Source organism: Mustelus asterias, chromosome 25 (assembly GCF_964213995.1).
Source record: "Mustelus asterias chromosome 25, sMusAst1.hap1.1, whole genome shotgun sequence".
Lineage (NCBI taxonomy): Eukaryota > Metazoa > Chordata > Chondrichthyes > Carcharhiniformes > Triakidae > Mustelus > Mustelus asterias.
The window spans coordinates 3129791-3148693 of NC_135825.1; the positions used below are offsets into that span (position 1 = coordinate 3129791).

The following is an 18903-nucleotide window of genomic DNA, read 5'->3' on the forward strand; positions in this document are numbered from 1 at the left end:
ACATCAGTAAATCGGATAAAGTTTTATGAAAAAAATGACATTTTCCTGCTGCCAGCCCATGAAATGCCAGACATTTGAGTTCAGTTCAAAAATCAGCCATGGTGCCATTTGAACGCTCGGCTTCTGGTTTGCTGGTCCAGTACTTCAATTGATGCACTAGTGTACTATAGCAAGATACTGTGGTTGCTGGAAATCTGAAATAATACCAAATAAAATGCTAGAAATACTCAGGAGGTCAGGCAGCATCTGGAACGAGGAACACAGTTAACATAAATAGAATTCTGATGAAAGATCATCAACCTGAAACATTCACCGGATATCGACCACCCCACCCGCCACGGAGTCGGAGCAGGTGAGGGGCGGACAACAGAAATTGTCCATTGACCTCGGGCAGGAATTTCTGGTCTTGCTCGAGCGTGGCTGTAAAATCCCGCCCATTAACTTTGTTTTACTCAGCAGAAATGCTACCTGACCTGTTGAGATTTTTGTGTTTTTACTACACTGTTTTACCCTTGTATCCTTGTACTTCATTGCAAAGTTGGTAGAGATCTAGAGGCGTTAATAGATTCTGGCGAGTAGAAGTCAACAGCCTTTATAAAATGTTGAATTATGTAGTCCAGTCACAGGAAGCCACATTATGATGGACCCAATAGCCTGCCTTGTCCAAACTCTTTTATGCGGTATCATGTCATGTTGAAATATCTCCTCCTGGGTTAATCTGCAGACTGAAGTCTTGAATATCAAGTCAATGTTACACCTATTCACATATGAGCACTTCAGGCAACCAAATATGCTCCGATCATTAGAAACTTGATTCCAATTTTCTAAGTTTGTAGTGTTAACAGCATACACTTACGAACGGAACTTGTATAGTCCTCTGTCTATTCAGTGTATAGCATCTCTTGATTAAAATATCTAAAGTTGTATGTTAAACTGATCAGGCATTTAATCCAAATGAAATGTATAACGAGACTTAATGCATCAAATTGTTTGGTTTGGTGCTTCACACAAGCACAGTATAAGCTAACTGAAGCTTAAAGGTTACCATTCTTTCATTTGCAAGCTGTATGCGTATTGACTGTGGGTCAGTCAGAAATATTAACCAAGCTTAATACTTCAACCACAAGCAAAATGTTCTTTTATCATAGTGAGCATTCCTGCTATGTAAAAAAAAAAGTTTAAATAATCTTAAAGTACTGAGTATTCCCAAATACGTGGAATATTTGTTTTAAAACATTATCCTTTGCAATTGAATTGTTCGTGTTGCACCATGATAGGTTAGATAGCACCTATAAGCAGGTGGACCCATTTCACAGGGCATGTTACCATCATCGGGTCGTTCCTATGTTATTGATTCTGCCTTTGCATAACCCTGAGAGAGAAACATGAGGTGTTGGATTTGAACGTGAGTTGCACAGTATGGATTTGATGCAATCTTGGAATTTATTCCCCTTCACAGGAGGCTCCGATGAAAATGGGAAAAGCCGGAGACCAGATGAGTACCTGGGCAAAAAAACAAAGAAAAAGAAGAAAAAGAAACATCGGGAAGGTGAGCGACCAAGGCGGCTAAAAATGTACAACAAGGAAGTGCAGACAACATGTGCGGGCATCACTCACATCGAGCTGGACACTTTGGGGCATGGTTCTTCTGACGAGTTGAGTGTAATCAACAAAGCCTCCATTGACCATTTTGAACAGCTTGGCAGGTTGGATCTAAAAATGAGCCATTGTACTTTCCCTTCAGGTGCCCAGTTACCATACTTATCACACAGAGACCACTGTGTACGGAAGGGACTCTTGCGGACAGGTTCCTCTAAATTTTCTCACTTCATTCATGTGGAGCATCAACCAAATGGTGGTGCGCCAGTGCTCCATGCCTACATGGACGAACTCTCTTTCTTGTCTCCTATGGAGATGGAGGGGTTTGCTGAAGAATTTCTTGCTTTGACTTTCAGTGAAAATGAGAAGAGTGCGGCGCACTATGTAATGGCCATTGTGCATGGAGCAGCGACTTACCTGCCAGACTTTTTAGATTACTTTGCTTTTAACTTCCCCAACACTCCAGTAAAAATGGAAATACTGGGGAAGAAGGATATAGAAACGACTACCATCTCGAACTTTCGTGCTCAGGTAAGAATTGATGCTTTGTCTTTTCTGCTATTTATAATCCGTTTTTGAAAAGAAAAGTGATTTGATTTATTATTGTCACATGAATTAGTATACAGTGAAAATAATTGTTTCCTGCACACTATACAGACGAGGCATACCGTTCATGGTGAAGGAAAGGAGAGAGTGCAGAATGTAGAGTTACACTCATAGCTAGGGTGTAGAGAAAGTGACATAAAAAGACTTGGGAACTGATGCTTGGGAATCCAGAATATGACCACATGCTAAAACAATGAGACAGAAATATCTTTTCACCAGCAATTAATTTTAAAACCCAGTTTGTCAGTTACAAATTTCAACCTCCTCGGACAGACTTTAGCTTGCTGGCCTGCATTCCTCTGTCTCAAGCAGTCGGCTGTTTCCTTTTAGCAAGGAATGTCAGTCAATACCTGCAGAATGGAAAGCACGCACCTAGTACACACTCTGAATGCTTGGTGTCTCCTACAGAGATGGAAGCACCAATACCTGTCTTGGTCATAGTTGAGCTTCAGGTACCTACCTGTGTGTGATAATGCAGACAGCCCAAAACACACCGTCTTGGACAAGCCTTCTCTCCCCACCTATCAGTGGGCAAGGCTATATATGCCTCAAAACATTCCTCAGAGAGGAGGAACCTTGTGTGATTGTGGATTGAATCCTCCTTCAAAGCTGAATGTGGCTTGTAGAGTCTGCAGCCCTTGCCAAATCCACGACAAGTATTTTTGATGAGCCATGAGTTAATGAAAGACCAACAACACCTGAGTATTATTAACCTTGGAAGACCCACAGTTTGCTGTAGCATTCTAATAACTATCTCAAAACAGGCTGAGGAGAGGTTGACTCCAAATAAATAGAAACAGATAGTGCTGGGAAGACTCAGCAGGCCTGGCAGCAGCTTGGAGTGAGAAACAGAGTTACCGCTTGGAGTCTGTAGTACCCTTCAGAGAGGCATATTCCTGGTAATCAGCGAAAGTCTTGTGTGGGGCAGGAATCCACCACCATCTGGGACACGAAGGACCCATAATATCTGACGTCCAGAGCAATGTAGCACTGCCCCAGAACGCCCAACTTGCACTTCACATTGCTGAGCGCCCAACCTGCTGCTGACTCTCTTTCCCCACCCCCAGCTGAGCAACTGCCCTACCCACTTACCTAATGTTGGAGTGTCTGGGCCCATCAAACGTACTTGCTGTACGGCAGCTAGTGGTGATTTTTTTTAAAAGTGGGGTGGCATGGCTTTTTTTTGCCTGATACTGCTGCATCCCACAGAGAGACTTGGGAGCCCACTGCACTATTCTCACCTGACCCCAAATCTGAAGGTCAGGCAGTAGATGTGTGGATGCATTTCAGTGCAAGTTAATAGTAGAGTGGCAATCCGACTGCTTGTTACTCCACGGTGTTGTGAGACTTCTTACTGTGTTCACCCCAGTCCAACGCCGGCATCTCCACATCATTACTGAGAATGTACAGGCCTAGAAAATATCACTGGGTTCCTTCTACAGTTTGCTGAATTTTAGTGTATCTTGAACAGAATTAATTAGTTTGTCCAGTGTCACCACTTCTCTGCCTCCTCTATCTCATTGGGCAGTATCCTTTGTTGCAATCTGGTTAGAGACTGTTAGCATTTCAAAAGAAATTCAAATGCCACATTTTAATCAATAGAACTGTGCCAAAAGGTTTCACTTGTATTTAACAAAACACAAACTTTGTTGTCTGTAAAATAATAAAACAAGCATCCACTGCTAGCTTAACAATATGGTTTGTAAATATGCATGATATGTGTTCGGATTTCCTCCTTCCCCAAGAATTCTCGGAAAAGATACAGCAGTCTTCATATTATTTACTTCTATAGGGACCACCTATAAGTCTGCCACAGTTGCTGGAAAATTCTCCTCAGCTCCAGCTATTCTTGGAGCAAAACTCCAATTTACCCGACTCTTGACTAGGGATGCCTCAGTCCCTTAGTTTGGTTACTTTCCCAATACTTCCAAGCTGATCCGTTTGCTTTTTGCCACGAGACTGTGCGAGAGACCATTGTAGATTCTTCCTCTAGTTTCAAACTAGCCAATTTTCCAACTTCTGTTTTCTCTCAAAATTCAAACCAAGATTAAACCTCACCTACTATCTACCTGTCATTTACTTAAAAATTTATTTATTACTCACAAGTAGGCTTACATTAACACTGCAATGAAATTACTGTGAAAATCCCCTAGTCGCCACACCGACAACTGTTCGGATACGCTGAGGGGGAATTTAGTATGGCCAATGCACCTCACCAGTATGTCTTTGGACTACGAGAGGAAACCGGAGCACCCGGAGGAAACCCACGCAGACACGGGGCGAACATGCAGACTCCACATAGACAGTGACCCAAGCCGGGAATTGAACTTGGGTCCCTGGCGCTGCGAGGCAGCAGTGCTAACTACTGCGCCACCGTGCTGCCCTACCTAGGCTATCTTCTCTGAACTGCAAACCACGCATGACCCAGACTGTAACTAACACTCAGCATAAGCACTCTGATAATTTGAAACCACAGAACTTCTCAAAGCTCCACCGATCTCCTTAATGGTGTAGTCTGCTCTGGACTATCCTCAAACCGACCTTTAGATTAATTGTCCCTCATTCACAATTTCTTCTTTGATCTGAGAATGGGTTTTGCTGCCTTTCAGGGTTCACTAAATGCTTTTAAGTTAACCCTAACTCCCTAAGCAAAAACATCCCTCATGACTGTCCTATCTGCAAGGATTGCAGACATTGTTGCTCCAGATCATTGACTAAACTATTTTATCACAGAGTCACAGAAATGAGAATGTTATTAACTGTGGCACGTTCAGCTACAGCTGGCACTTCCCAAATTAAAATATGCCACCTGTAGATTTTAAAAATGATGGGGTACCTGTAGTGAACAAGGACTGTAACGCGCAAGTAGCTTTACCTGTTTAACTGACCCAGAAGTGAAAATGGCGTGGAAGGAAAATTAGAACTCGATTCCTTATTGCAGGGGTCTGTTATGACGGAAGTTGCAAGAAATTTGAACTCCTGTGCACACTGGCCCTTTGTCAGAAACACTGATGGCTTGTTCTAATACAGTAGTGGCTTTTCAGAAGATTCAATAAAGCATTTGTGTTCATTTTAGAATTTAACCTAATGGGTTCCTTTGTAGAGGCTGCTTCTGGATTAGTACTGCTCCTGAATAAATGAGGAAGCTGGAAGAATGCCAGAGAGTCTGAGTAAGCGAGTGGTTATAAATATTTGCTGAGAGCCTCACATAGAGGCTGTAACTCAGCTGTCTGACTGTGTCCTCGGGTGACGCTGTTCCTGATTCAGGGCAGAAAATCTTGGCAGTATTTGGTTGTTATAAAAGGAAATCAGCTTACATTAGTTTGAAAATTCCTGCCTTATCCTTTAAACAAACTTGAGATGGTAAAGGGCGACACAGTGGTTCGCACTGCTGCCTCACAGCGCCAGGGACCCGGGTTCGATTCCCGGCTTGAGTCACTGTCTGTGCAGAGTCTGCACGTCCTCCCTGTGTCTGCGTGGGTTTCCTCCGGGAGCTCCGGTTTCCTCCCACATTCTGAAAGACGTGCTGGTTAGGTGCATTGACCCGAACAGGTGCCAGAGTGTGGCGACGAGGGGATTTTCACAGTAACTTCATTAGCAACAAAATGCTGGCCTTAAAAACGCGGCGAGTACATTTTGTGTATGTGGTCAACTTTTCTATCAGCAACATACTAAGTAATGGCATTGGAGGCATTGTGCATCGGCATTGGAGGCATTGTGCATCAGCAGAAGGGATGCTTCGCTGTCTTGAAACAGTTCTCTGTATCAACTCAACCATGACTGGTTGTTAGCAGATGGTTTTATTTATTATTGTGTGTGTTGGGATACAGTGAAAAGTATTGTTTCTTGTGCGCTATACAGACAAAGCATACCGTTCATAGAATACATAGGGGAGAAGGAAAGGAGAATTTCCGTTCGAATGGGTCTTGGCTCAACAATCTATCAGTAAAGTGTTCATAATGGGTTAAGTTTCAATCCGAGATGCAAATCTGTATGAACTTGGACTGTTTTTTGATACATAAAACCTTGAGTGCAAGTGCATCTGAAGATCCATCATAAAAGGATATTCTGTGACTGAAAATATGATCTGAGATGACTCTTTTTCATGCAGCACTTGATATATTGGTCATTATCCATTTTTAGAAGAATTGAAATAGCCTGTAAGGCCTTTACTGCTTTTACGATTTGGGATCATTTCACTACTTTGCTTCCATTTCAGGCTGTCAGAATAATACTAATTGTCTGCAACTGCCAATTCATAATTAATTGCATATCGTAAATGATTCCCTCAGACTGATGCTGTTCCGCGGCAGTTTTTCAAATTTATGCACCTGCTGCAGAATTTATTTATCTTCTGATTTCAAAGAATTTTTGAAGAAGAAAATAACGGTCTAAAGTAAAAGCTTAAACCAAAAAGGTTCCTGTATTAACAGCTCTGCCACTAATGAAGAGATCCGACTGTTACGCCCACATCTCGCTGTCTGCTGCAGGGACAGAATTACAACATTGTCTTTCAAACCACCTTTATAAAAATAACCCAGAATTTATTAAGCGGCAATCCCGTTTGACCTGCACCAGATCTCTATGCGGCATCACTAGTCTTTGTCACGGAAATTAGATTCTGCTTTCAGTGATGTGTTTTATTCCAAAGTAAGAAATGGTTCCAGGCAGGTGCTTTCTTTCTCTTGCTCCTTGAAACATTATTAAATGAGGTCAGGCACAAATGCACGTATTAGTAAATGTGTGACAAGCTGTATCTTTTGATGCATGACTTCTTCCACTGGTTTCTTTTAGCAACTTTGATTATGACCTGTGTCATAGTCTTATATAATGTCAGTAAATACAGAGAAATCAGCAACTCAGCTGCTACAGCCTTTTCTATTTTCCAGCCAGATCATGGCGCATTTATTTGTTCCTCTGCTCTGTTTGCCCATTTTTGCTACAGAGCTCTTGATATTCTTACCCAACACAAATCTGTCGACCTCTGTCTTGAAAATGTCAATAGTTGTGCTTCAGATGAGGGTTGACCAGAGCTCTGAACCTAAACTCTTCGATAAGATCACCCTTCATTCTTCTAAACAAACATCGTACAGTTAGCTCTCTATCTTATTGTCACTGTGCCATAACATTTCCTGGAGTGTTTTTAATTTCCTGAACTGATTGATCCTTTTTATCCTCAGTTCTGTCTTCTGTGCACATATGCTTTGGTTGGTTGTGTTTTCAGCTGGTGATATTTTGCATGCTGGAATTTGCATCAGTCATAGTGCTTCAGGAGCTGCTGTTGTGACTTGCTGTTATGTTGACGCTCCAGCCCAAAGGGAATTTTACTGCACTGTCTGAGGTGCCATCTTTAGGATGACATATTAAACCAGGGCACCATCTGCCGTTTTGGATGGATGTAAAAGATCCCACAGTACTGCAGTATTTTGATAAAGGTCAGCAATGTTCTGGCGATCCTGGCCAATAATCCCTCAATTCAGATCACCAAAGCAACATTATATGATTCAATACTGAAGGAGATTGTTTAAAAAGTATCTGGATTTGCACCTTGGGTGCTATAATCTATGGGGCTATGGGTCAGGTGCAGGAAGGTGGGATTAGAAAGGGCACCTGTGTGTCCTTGGGCTGGTATGGCCAAGATGGGCCAAATGGCTGCCTTCTGTGCTGCAACTTTTCAGTGGTTCAATGCAATTAGTCCCACAATCTTTCTTGCTTCCCATAACCTAGTAAATGTATTTTCAGACATTTCATTTATCAGTCACAAGTAGGCTTATATTAATCATAGAAACCCTACCGTGCAGGAGGAGGCCACTCGGCCCATCGAGTCTGCACCGACAACAATCCCAACCAGGCCTATCCCCGTAAACCCACATATTTGCCCACTAATCCCTCTAACCTACGCATCCTGGGACACGAAGGGGCAATTTAGCATGAACCTAACCCGGCACATCTTTCGAACTGTGGGAGGAAACCGGAGCACCCAGAGGAGAAACACGCAGACACGGGGAGAATGTGCAATCTCCGCACAGACAGTGACCCAAGCCGGCAATCGAACCCGTGTCCCTGGTGCTGTGAGGCAGCAGTGCTAACCACTGTGCTACCGTGCCACCTTGTCATTTCAGATTAAGATGTTGTGTGTGTCTGTGTGATTTTGAACACTGCATTTAAAACTGCTAGTTTTGCTACTAGGATAAGGCTCTTGAGGAATACAAAGATAGCAGGAAAAAGCTTAAACAGGGACTTGGGAGAGCAAAAAGGAGGCCATGAAATGTCCTTAGCAGGCAGGATTAAGGAGAATCCCAAGATTTTTTATGCATATATGAGGAGTAAGAGGATAGCTAAGGAAAGGGTAGATCCACTCAAGGACAGTAGAAAGAATTTGTGTGTGGAGCCAGATGAGGTAGGTGAGGTCCTTAATGTGTACTTTGCATCAGTATTCACAAAGGAGAGGTGAGTGTAGAAAGTAGAATGTTGACATTTTAGGACATGCTGCGATAAAAAGGGAGGAGGTATTGGAGGTTTTGAAAAACATTAAGGTGGACAAGTCCCCAGGGCCAGATCGGGTCTATCCCAGAACACCGGCGAGGGGAGAAATTGCTGAAGCTTTGGCCAAAATCTTTGTATCCTCTTTAGCCACGGGTGAGGTACCAGAGGATCGGAGAGTAGCTAACATTGTTCCTGTATTTAAGAAGGGCAGAAGAGACAATCTGGGAATTTACAGGCCTGTGAGCCTTACATCAGTGGTGGGGAATTTATTGGAGAATTTCTTTGGGACAGGATGTGCTCACATCTGGAAGAGAATAGGCTTGTTAGCGATAGGCAGCATGGTTTTGTGAAAGGGGGGACGGTTGTGTCTCTCAAACTTGATTGAATTCTTTGAGGAAGTGACAAGAAAAATTGACCAGGGCAGGGCAGTGGATGTTGTGTAGATGGGCTTTAGTAAAGCCTTCGATAAGGTTCCTCATGACAGGCTGAATCAGAAGGCGAAGTCATATGGGATCTGAGGTGAGCTGGTAAGGTGGATACAAAACTGGCTTGGACATAGAAAGCAGAGAGTAGCAGTGGAAGGGTGCTTTTCCAACTGGAGGTCAGTGACAAGGGGTGTTCCACAAGGATCTGTGCTGGGGCCTCTGTTGCTTGTAATACATATAAATGATTTGAAGAAAAATGTAGGTGGTCTGATTAGTTGCAGATGATACAAAAATTGGGGGAATAGCGGATAATGAGGAGGATTGTCAGAGAATACAGCAGGATATAAAACGGTTGGAGACCTGGGCCAAAAGATGGCAGATGGAATTTAACCCGGACAAAGGTGAGGTGATGAGATTTGGAAGGTCTACTGCAGAAGGAAAGTATGCAGCAAATGGTAGAGCCCTTAGAAATATTAGCATACAGCGGGATCTAGGCGTGCAGATCCACAGTTCCCTGAAGGTGGCAACTCAGGTGGTCAAGAAGGTGTATGGCATGCTGGCCTTCATCGGTCGGGGCGTTGAGTATAGGAATTGGAAAATCATGTTGCAGCTGCATAAGACTTTGGTTAGGCTGCATTTGGAGTATTGTGTACAATTCTGGTCGCCACACTACCGGAAGGATGTTGATGCATTGGAAAGGGTGCAGAAGAGATTTAACATGTTGCCTGGGTTGGAGGATATGGACTATGAAGAAAGGTTGAACCCACTTGGAGTGTTTTCACTGGAGCGTTGGAGGATGAGAGGGGACCTGATAGAGGTTTACAAGATTATGATCGGCTTGGATAGAGTGGATAGTCAGACTCATTTTCCCAGGGTCGAAGGGTCAGTTACTCGGGGACATAATGTGGAGTTGCCAGCGTTGGACTGGGGTAGGCACGGTAAGTAGTCTCCCAACACCAGGTTAAAGTCCAACAGTTTTATTTGATAGCACGAGCTTTCGGAGCGCTGTCCCTTCACTCACCTGATGAAGGGGCAGCGCTCCGAAAGCTCGTGCTACCAAATAAACCTGTTGGACTTTAACCTGGTGTTGGGAGACTCCTTACTCGGGGGCATAGGTTAAAAGTGAGAGAGGGAAAGTTTAAAAGAGATGTAAGGGGCAAGATTTTCATAGGGTGGTGAATGCCTGGAATGCGCTGCCGGAGGAGGTGGTGGAAGCAGATCCTACAACAATGTTCAAGAGGCATCTGGATAGATACATGAATAGACAGGGAATAGAGAGATGTAGACCATGTAGAGGCAAGAAAATATTAGATTAGAGAGGCAACTCTTCAACACAGACTTGGTGGGCTGAAGGGCCTGTTATACCGTTCTTTACTCTTAAATCCCTCATCTTTGGTGTCATTCTAGAAAATTCCTTCTGCATCCTCTCAAGTAGACCTTGATATCCTTCCTAAAGTGTTGTACCCAGAATTGGACCCACTATGCCAGATGAGGCCTAACCATTGATTGTAAAGGTTTTATATAATTTTGTTTTTGTACTCTGTGCCCCCATTAATACAGCCAAAGATCACATCTGCCTTTAACGTACACCTGAACTTATACTGCCGCTTTCAAAGATTTGTGCATGTATGTCCCAAAGGTTCTCTCTACTGAATCGCTGGTCATTTATCTCATTTCTGTTTGTGGGGCCTTGCTGTGTGTAAATTGGCTGCCGTGTTTCTCAGAGATTAGGAAGGGAATTTGAGGTTAGGGCGGAGGCAGCTGAAGGCAGAGCTACTACTGATGGAGCCAAGAGGCCATAGAGAGGGAGATGAGACTATGGAGAAATTCGGAAGCAAGGATGAGAAATTTTGAAATTATACCATTGCTGGACCAGAAGTTAAAGTAGCTCAGTGACTACAGGAGCGATGAGTATAACAGACTGGTAAAGCTGTACTGAGAGCGAGGAATTGACATTGATTGATGTTTACAGGCTGAAACTTACTTGCACTGCTGAGGAAGTTTGTGATGGACTAAATATAAACTGTATGGAAAGCAGATAATTGCCACATATGGTGATATCAGAGGACTGTAATGGTGATGGGATGTTGGCTCAGATTGGGGCCCTTTAAATGACTGGGTGGGGGTGTGTAACATGTGTTGCAGCAATTGGACCCAAGTCCTGTATATATTTTCCTGCGATTCGAGTCACTTGCTTTTTTTCTTGGGCTGAGTTTTTTTTTGTTGGATTTTTTCCATATCGAGTTGCTTTTCCCTTTTGAGGTTGATGAAAACCTGATTTCAATTCTTTCCCACCACGTATGTAACTGCTGGTAATTTTTTTCTGAGCAGTGTTACAGTTGGGTGTGTCCTGGACAGCTGTGTGTGTGGGAGTTTGTATCAAAGGAAATCCGGCTCCTCCATTCTATTGACTTTGACTGTCGTTTGAAAATGCCAAACTGTATTCTGCACATAGAACCATAGGACCCCTACAGTGCAGAAAGAGGCCATTCGGCCCATCGAGTCTGCACCGACAACAATCCCACCCTATCCCCATATCCCTACATCCCTACATATTTACCTGCTAATCCCTCTAATCTACGCATCCCGGGACACTAAGAGGCAATTTAGCTTGGCCAATCAACCTAACCTGCACATCTTTAGACTGTGGGAGGAAACCGGAGCACCCGGAGGAAACCCACGCAGACACGGGGAGAATGTGCAAACTCCGCACAGACAGTGACCCGAGCCGGGAATCGAACCCAGGTCCCTGGAGCTGTGAAGCAGCAGTGCTAACCACTGGTGGCCCTATGGGGAGCCGGACAAGATCTGTTGTAATAGGTTGAGGAGAAGCAGTGAAAATAAAAGAAAAATAGGAATATGCAACTAAACAAAATAGAGAATTGAACAAAGGGAGGGAAAGAGGTTCTATTTGTTCAGCATCTTTCTTAGGATTGTAGAGCCCATTAGAGGCTATTCAGCCCCTTGTGCCTGTGCTGGCTCTTTGGAAGAGCTATCAGTGTAGTTTGTCATGCTATAATCTTGAGTCAAGAAATCATAGAAATCATCATAGAAACCCTACAGTGCAGAAGGAGGCCATTCGGCCCATTGAGTCTGCACTGACCACAATCCCACCCAGGCCCTACCCCCACATATTTACCCGCTAATCCCTCTAACCTACGCATCTCAGGACTATAAGGGGCAATTTTTAACCTGGCCAATCAACCTAACCCGCACATCTTTGGACTGTGGGAGGAAACCAGAGCACCCGGAGGAAACCCACGCAGACACGAGGAGAATGTGCAAACTCCACACAGACAGTGACCCAAGCCGGGAATTGAACCCAGGTCCCTGGAGCTGTGAAGCAGCAGTGCTAACCACTGTGCTACCGTGCCGCCCTCAAGCTTTTTAAAAATTAATTCTTGGGATGTGGGTGTTACTGGCTAGACCAATATTTATTGCCCATCCCTAACTGCCCTTGAGAAGGTGCTGGTGAGCTGCTGCCTTGAACCACTGCAGTCCATGTAGTGTAGGCATGCTGTCAAGGAGGGAGTTCCAGGATTTTGACCCAGCGACAGTGAAAGAATAGTGATATAATTCCAATTCAGGATGGGAAACCTCCAGGTGCTGGAATTCCCATGTGTCTTCTGCCCTTGTTCTTCTAGATGGTCGTGGTCATGGGTGTTAACAGAAAGAAAGGAACGTCGTTTGCACGCGTGGATTCAAAGTAACAACAGATTTATTCTAAGAACTTTTGCCTGTACAGAGAAAGTGAAACAACAGCCTGTGGAAACACGAAGTACATCGCTATCAAATCATGTGATCAGCTCTTAAAGCAATCTGCAATCCTTTTAAATATATAACAGTGCCAATCAAACAGGCAGCTTTATCCTGGATGGTGCTGAGCATCTCGAGTGATGCTGGAGCTGCATTCATCCAGGGAGTATTCCATCACACTCCTGACTTGTGCCTTGTAAATGGTGGAAAGGCTTTGGGGAGTCAGAAGCTGGGTTACTCACTGCAAGACACTCAGCCTCCGATCTGATTTTGTAGCCGGTCCTGTTCCATTTCTGGCCAATGGTCACCCCCAGGATGTTGATTGCAGAGGTTGATTTGACAACTCTCAGGATTAATAGAAGTCATACCTTAGCTCAGTAACAGAATCTTGCTTTTCCATTCTTTATGATGTGAATAAGTAGATTAGATACTAAGGCACTGTAGTTTAAACTGGAAAGGCTTTTGTTGGTCTTCTATGAAATTTGTAGTCATTTTTCTACTCTTGTAATCATTTACAATGAGCAAAATGGAGAAGTGAGGTGGTATCAGAATTCCATATAAACAGCCAGTTCATGGCTTGATAATCAACTGCAAAGTATTCACTTGACCTGTGTTAATTGTGCTATATGTAATCCTGCCTGTGTAATCGCATATCCAAAGATGTGCGGGTTAGGTTGATTGGCCATGCTAAAAATTGCCCCTTAGTGTCCTGAGATGTGTAGATTAGAGGGATTAGCGGGTAAATATGTAGGGATATGGGGGTAGGGCCTGGGTGGGATTGTGGTCGGTGCAGACTCGATGGGCCAAATGGCCTCTTTCTGCACTGTAGGGTTTCTATGATTCTATGATATCAGTTGGCCATCTAAAAATAACGATAAGCTACCTACCATAATGGACGCCAGAAAACAATGGGCTGCCCTAGTTCTATAAGGTGTCTAATGCAGCATTCTTTCATTTATCACTGCTATAAACTGCAGCTGTCAGGCATACATGATATTTAACAGCTGGGTCCAGGGTTGCAGCATAATTGCCAGTATGTCATTTGTGTGTTAATCTGGTTTGTGCGATTTTAAAAATACAGGATGAAATGAGTGCTTAATATTCAGGGTCTATCATTAATGACTGAGTGTAACAATTGCTAAGCGATCCCATTGCCAAGTTGTAATGGATTGGAAAGGAAGTAGAATGCATTTGGATGGGCTTTTCATCAGAGCTCTTAAAGGGGCCTCACTTGAAATGCAAACCTCTTCCTCTTTAAATTCTGACTGACTTTCTGTGCATTCCCAGCACATCTGGTTCTGTTTTCCAGTTTAATTGCTTTGTTGAGATGAATTTACCCGTTTGTCCTCTGTCACATGTTCAAACCTTTCTAAAGATTTGAGCATATAATCCAGGCTGACACTTTATTACGGTACTAAGGGAGTTCTACACTGTCAGAGTCGCTCTGATCAGATGAATGCTGATGAATGGTATCTGTCTACCAATGGAAACTGCAGATATAATGCCAAGGACCAGCATTTTGAGATTGTGGAGGAGAGTGGGCAAGGTTGGATCTTGGGAACTTGCACATTGGGAAGGGGCGATATTGCTAGCAATACTCTGGCCATGATCAGATACAGTAAGAAGTCTCACAACACCAGGTTAAAGTCCAACAGGTTTATTTGGTAGCAAATACCATAAGCTTTCGGAGCAATGCTCCTTCGTCAAATGGAGTGGTCTCTGTTCTCTGAGAACAGAGACTACTCCATCTGACGAAGGAGCATTGCTCCGAAAGCTTATGGTATTTGCTACCAAATAAACCTGTTGGACTTTAACCTGGTGTTGTGAGACTTCTTACTGTGCTTACCCCAGTCCAACGCCGGCATCTCCACATCATGATCAGATAGACAAAGAATGAAACTGGGTGCGGGATATTCTCACTGCTTGACCTGGAAACCAGAAAGGAAGTATTGGAAGAGGACAGTGTAATTGTTATAAAAAGCTATGGAAATGTTGAGGGACAATGCTCCACAATCACAGGCTTTGTCATTTGGGACCTTGGTCAGGGCTGTTTTGCTGCCCTAACTGAAATGGCATTACATAAGAATACAAACAGGACTAGACCATGGGACCCCTTGAGCCTGCTGCACCCATTCTCTTCCTTCTCTGAGAGACCAAAAAACTCTATCTCGGCCTTGGATATACTCCCTGATGGAGCCTTTGGGGCAGAGAATTCCAGTTATTCACTACACTGATTTCTCCTCATCCAGGGACTTTATTCCCTGCATTCTGGGTTTCCAAGCCATGGGAATAACCCCTCTGTCTGCCCAGTTGAATGCCTTCAAAATCTTGTATGTTTCAATGAGATTTCTCATTCCTCTAAACTCCAGAGAGTAGAAGCCCAGTTGATTCAGCTCCTAAACCGAGGAGAACCCTCTAACTCCAGGAACCTAGTGAACCTTTGCTGCACTCTCAAGTATGCCCTTTCTTAGACATGAACACCAAAATCATCTTAACTCAGTACTTCTCCAAAGCCCTATAGGATTGTATTGAGCCTCCTTTATTCTTGTACTCCAGTCTCCAAGCAATAAAGGACAACCTACCATTTTTCTTCCTAATTGTAGATTGGACATGTTGGGCCTGTACCCATTGGAGTTTGGAAGATTGACAGATGATATTGCAGAGTTTTTGATTGATTTATTATTGTCACATTTATTAGCATACAGTGAAAAGTATTGTTTCTTGAGTCTATGCAGACAAAGCAAACCATTCATAGAAAAGGAAACGAGAGAGTGCAGAATGTAGTGTTACAGTCATAGCTAGGGTGTCGAGAAAGATCAACTTAATGCAAGGTAAGTCCATTCAAAAGTCTGACAGCAACAGGGAAGAAGCTGTTGAGTCGGTTGGTACATGAGCTCAGACTTTTGTATCTTTTCCCAACGGACGAAGGTTGAAGAGAGAATGTTCAGGGTGCGTGGGGTCCTTAATTATGCTGGCTGCTTTGCTGAGGCAACGGCAAGTGTAGACAGAGTTAATGGATGGGAGGCTGGTTTGCATGATAGATTGGGCTACATTCACAACCTTTTGTAGTTTCTTGCAATCTTGGGCAGAGCAGGCTACAACCAGAAAGAATGCTTTCTATGGTGCATCTGTAAAAGTAGCTGAGAGTTACAGCTGACATGCCAAATTTCCTTAATCTTCTGAGAAAGTAGAGGCGTTGGTGGGGCTTTCTTAACTATAGTGTCGGCATGGGGGGACTGGGACAGGTTGTTGGTGATCTGGACACCTAAAAACTTGAAGCTCTCGACCCTTTCTACTTCGTCCCCCTTGATGTAGACAGAAGCATGTTCTCCACTATGCTTCCTGAAGTCGGTGACTATCTCCTTTGTTTTGTTGACGTTGAGGGAGAGATTATTGTCGCTGCACCAGTTCACCAGATTCTCTATCTCATTCCTGTACTCCATCTCGTCATTGTTTGAGATCCGACCCACTACAGTAGTGTCGTCAGCAAACTTGAAAACCGAGTTGGAGGGAAATTTGGCCGCACAGTCATAGGTGTATAAGGAGTATAGTTTGGGAAGGAATAGCAGCTGTTTGGAAGAACCTCCTGCTTGTCAGTAATGCTGCTGTTTACGTCATGAAGTAGGGACGCAAGGAACAATCTTAATGTACTCTATGGACCAGGAGCAAAGGTGTTCAATCAAGAGCGATGCCTGGTGTGAGTGTCCAGTGTTTAGACAGAAGAGCCACAAACCTGCAGTCAGCACAGGATTACAGTAAAACGGTGATATGATCATTTTGCTTCATCTGCAGTTGAGTGGGCTGTGCTGCTTCAGTGTCCCTCATTTGCAAGTGGAAAATGTAACATGATTAAAATATTCATTTCCCCCCAGGGCAAAGCTTCCTCTTGTCAGCATCTTTGTTTCTCCAGCATGTTTCTACCTATTATGACTCCACACGGTTTTATATTCTTGTCTTTCCTGTTGTTGATCTGTTCCCATCTTCATTTGAAAGCATTTTTATTGGAACCTGTGAAGTTGTTGCTGGGGCAGTGTGCTAATGTAGCTACTGCAAAATGTCCAGGCTGATTTCCTGTGATGGTTCTTCCTCCATCCCAAGCCCCTGGTGACAGCCTATTCACTTGTATGTGAAGGTGACTTTCTGTAAAGAATGCATGATGAATCATATCAAAAGGAGGTCATTTAAAATTCTTTTTTTGAATGCTCTTCACTCTGTCCTTCGAGCTTGCCTCCCTGTACTTCTCCTCCCATCTGTTTTTCACGGTTGATCTTGTTCATTTGAGCCCTTGTTCCTTTATTGCATGGCAGTGTCTCCCAGTATCTGACAGGCAAGGAGGCATTCCATACTGAGGTTTCTGTCTGTAATGGTTACTTTGACAATATGCAGGACTCTTAATGGGACACTGTCCTGTGCTTTGCTCAGTTAGGTAGTAGATCTATATTTTGATGTATTATGGTGAATTAATCCTTTGGGAGGACTAAGTAAACAATAAGTCCAAGGACATTTCAGAATATTTTTAAAGTCCGATCAACTACGACTTTGCTATGCATAACTTGACTACCATGTTTCTTTTATTCATTCATGAGCTGTGAGCATCCCTGGCAAGGCCAATATTTATTGTCTATCCCTAAATGCCCTTGAGAAGCTGCCACCTTGAACTGCTGCAGTCCATTTGTTGAAAGTGATCCCACAGTGTTGTTAAGAAGGGCGTTCTTGGATTTTAACATGGTGATGAAGTAATGATGATGTATTTCCAAGGCGGGATAGTATGTAACTTTGGGGTGGTCTACTGCCCTTGTTCTTTCAATTGGTAAAAGTCATAGATTTGCTTTTCCTACATTCAGCAGTAATGTACATCAGAAGTAGTTCATTGATTATAAAGCACTTTGGGATTCCTGAGGACACAGTAATGCGCTGTATAAATGTATGTTCCTGGGATGGGATCTATATCTTGTTAATGAAATCTCAAAAAATGCAATTTATTCCCGGTAGATGGTCAAACCTAATCAAATGTTTGTTTCACCATGTCAGCAAACCTTTTGTGCATTGCAGTGGAGTTAATGAGAGGTGACCTGAACTTGATAGTTTGATCTCTGTTCCAATAACTGTTTGCTACTAATAATTTAGCTCAAAAGTGTCTACGTTTGACAGGATTTGTTGACCCTGCTCCAGAAGAGCAATTGTCTCATGCTAACTCTCTCTTTTTGCAGTCAGTGTTAGGGAGGCAGGGTCTGTAGTTTTTCAGGGGCTGCCGTTGATATGCAGACGCCGGGTTGGAGCATATGGGACCAGTCATCGGAACCCATCACATTCGCTCTTCCAGGTTTCTGGTACTGCTTGTTTCCTGACATTACAACCGGACACAGCTGATGGAGGTGCTTCTGCACTTGGGCACATGCCAATAAAGTAAATGCACCGTGAGATTGTCTGAAACCTGGAGTTAAACCAACTGGAAACACTAAGATAAAAGCAAATTACTGCAGATGCTGGAATCTGCAACAAAAAACAAAGTGCCGGAAAATCTCAGTCAGTCTGACAGCATCTGTGGAGAGAGAACAGAGCTAATGTTTTAAGTCTGGATGACCCCTTGTCAGAGCTTTTTGCTTTTTTTAAATGACCTGGAAATACTAATCCAGCTGTCCTTTCAGACTGCACACAACTACAACATTCATTGGAGCATTGCCGATTTTCTGTACAACCGCCTGCTTTACATTTTCTAGACATTAAAAAAAAAGTTCCAGTTTTATTTAAAATAGCTCTTCTCTATCCCTCTTGGGAAGGTTTCATATGTAGATTTAGAAATATGTTCCACCTATGCGAAGATTAAAAATGGGGCACTTGAGACTAGCATTGAATATTTCATTTGTCTAAATATTAACTTCTATTCAGAGTGTACACTTTAATATCTAGTGGCTGAACTCTCTCTTTAAAGTTGGTTTTCTATTGTTTATTGACATTGTCTCCATGGGAGAATGGTGAAGGTGCACCAATTTATAATGTTCACAGTGTGATCGTTGTCAGGAAACTAGAC

General features: G+C 43.3%; 1 protein-coding gene across 4 annotated transcripts in view; it reads left to right on the forward strand.

Annotated features, from left to right (window-relative positions):
• LOC144511752 (lysine-specific demethylase 9-like) overlaps positions 1 to 18903 on the forward strand; it is an 85518-nt gene that overhangs the window by 25848 nt on the left and 40767 nt on the right. For all 4 annotated transcript variants that reach the window (XR_013500903.1, XM_078241989.1, XM_078241987.1 and 1 more), the window contains exon 2: positions 1460 to 2130. Coding sequence is in view for 3 of the 4 variants with exons in the window: in XM_078241989.1 (XP_078098115.1) it covers positions 1460 to 2130 (671 nt within the window). In the remaining variant the exon portion in view is untranslated. The remainder of the gene's footprint in view (positions 1 to 1459; positions 2131 to 18903) is intronic.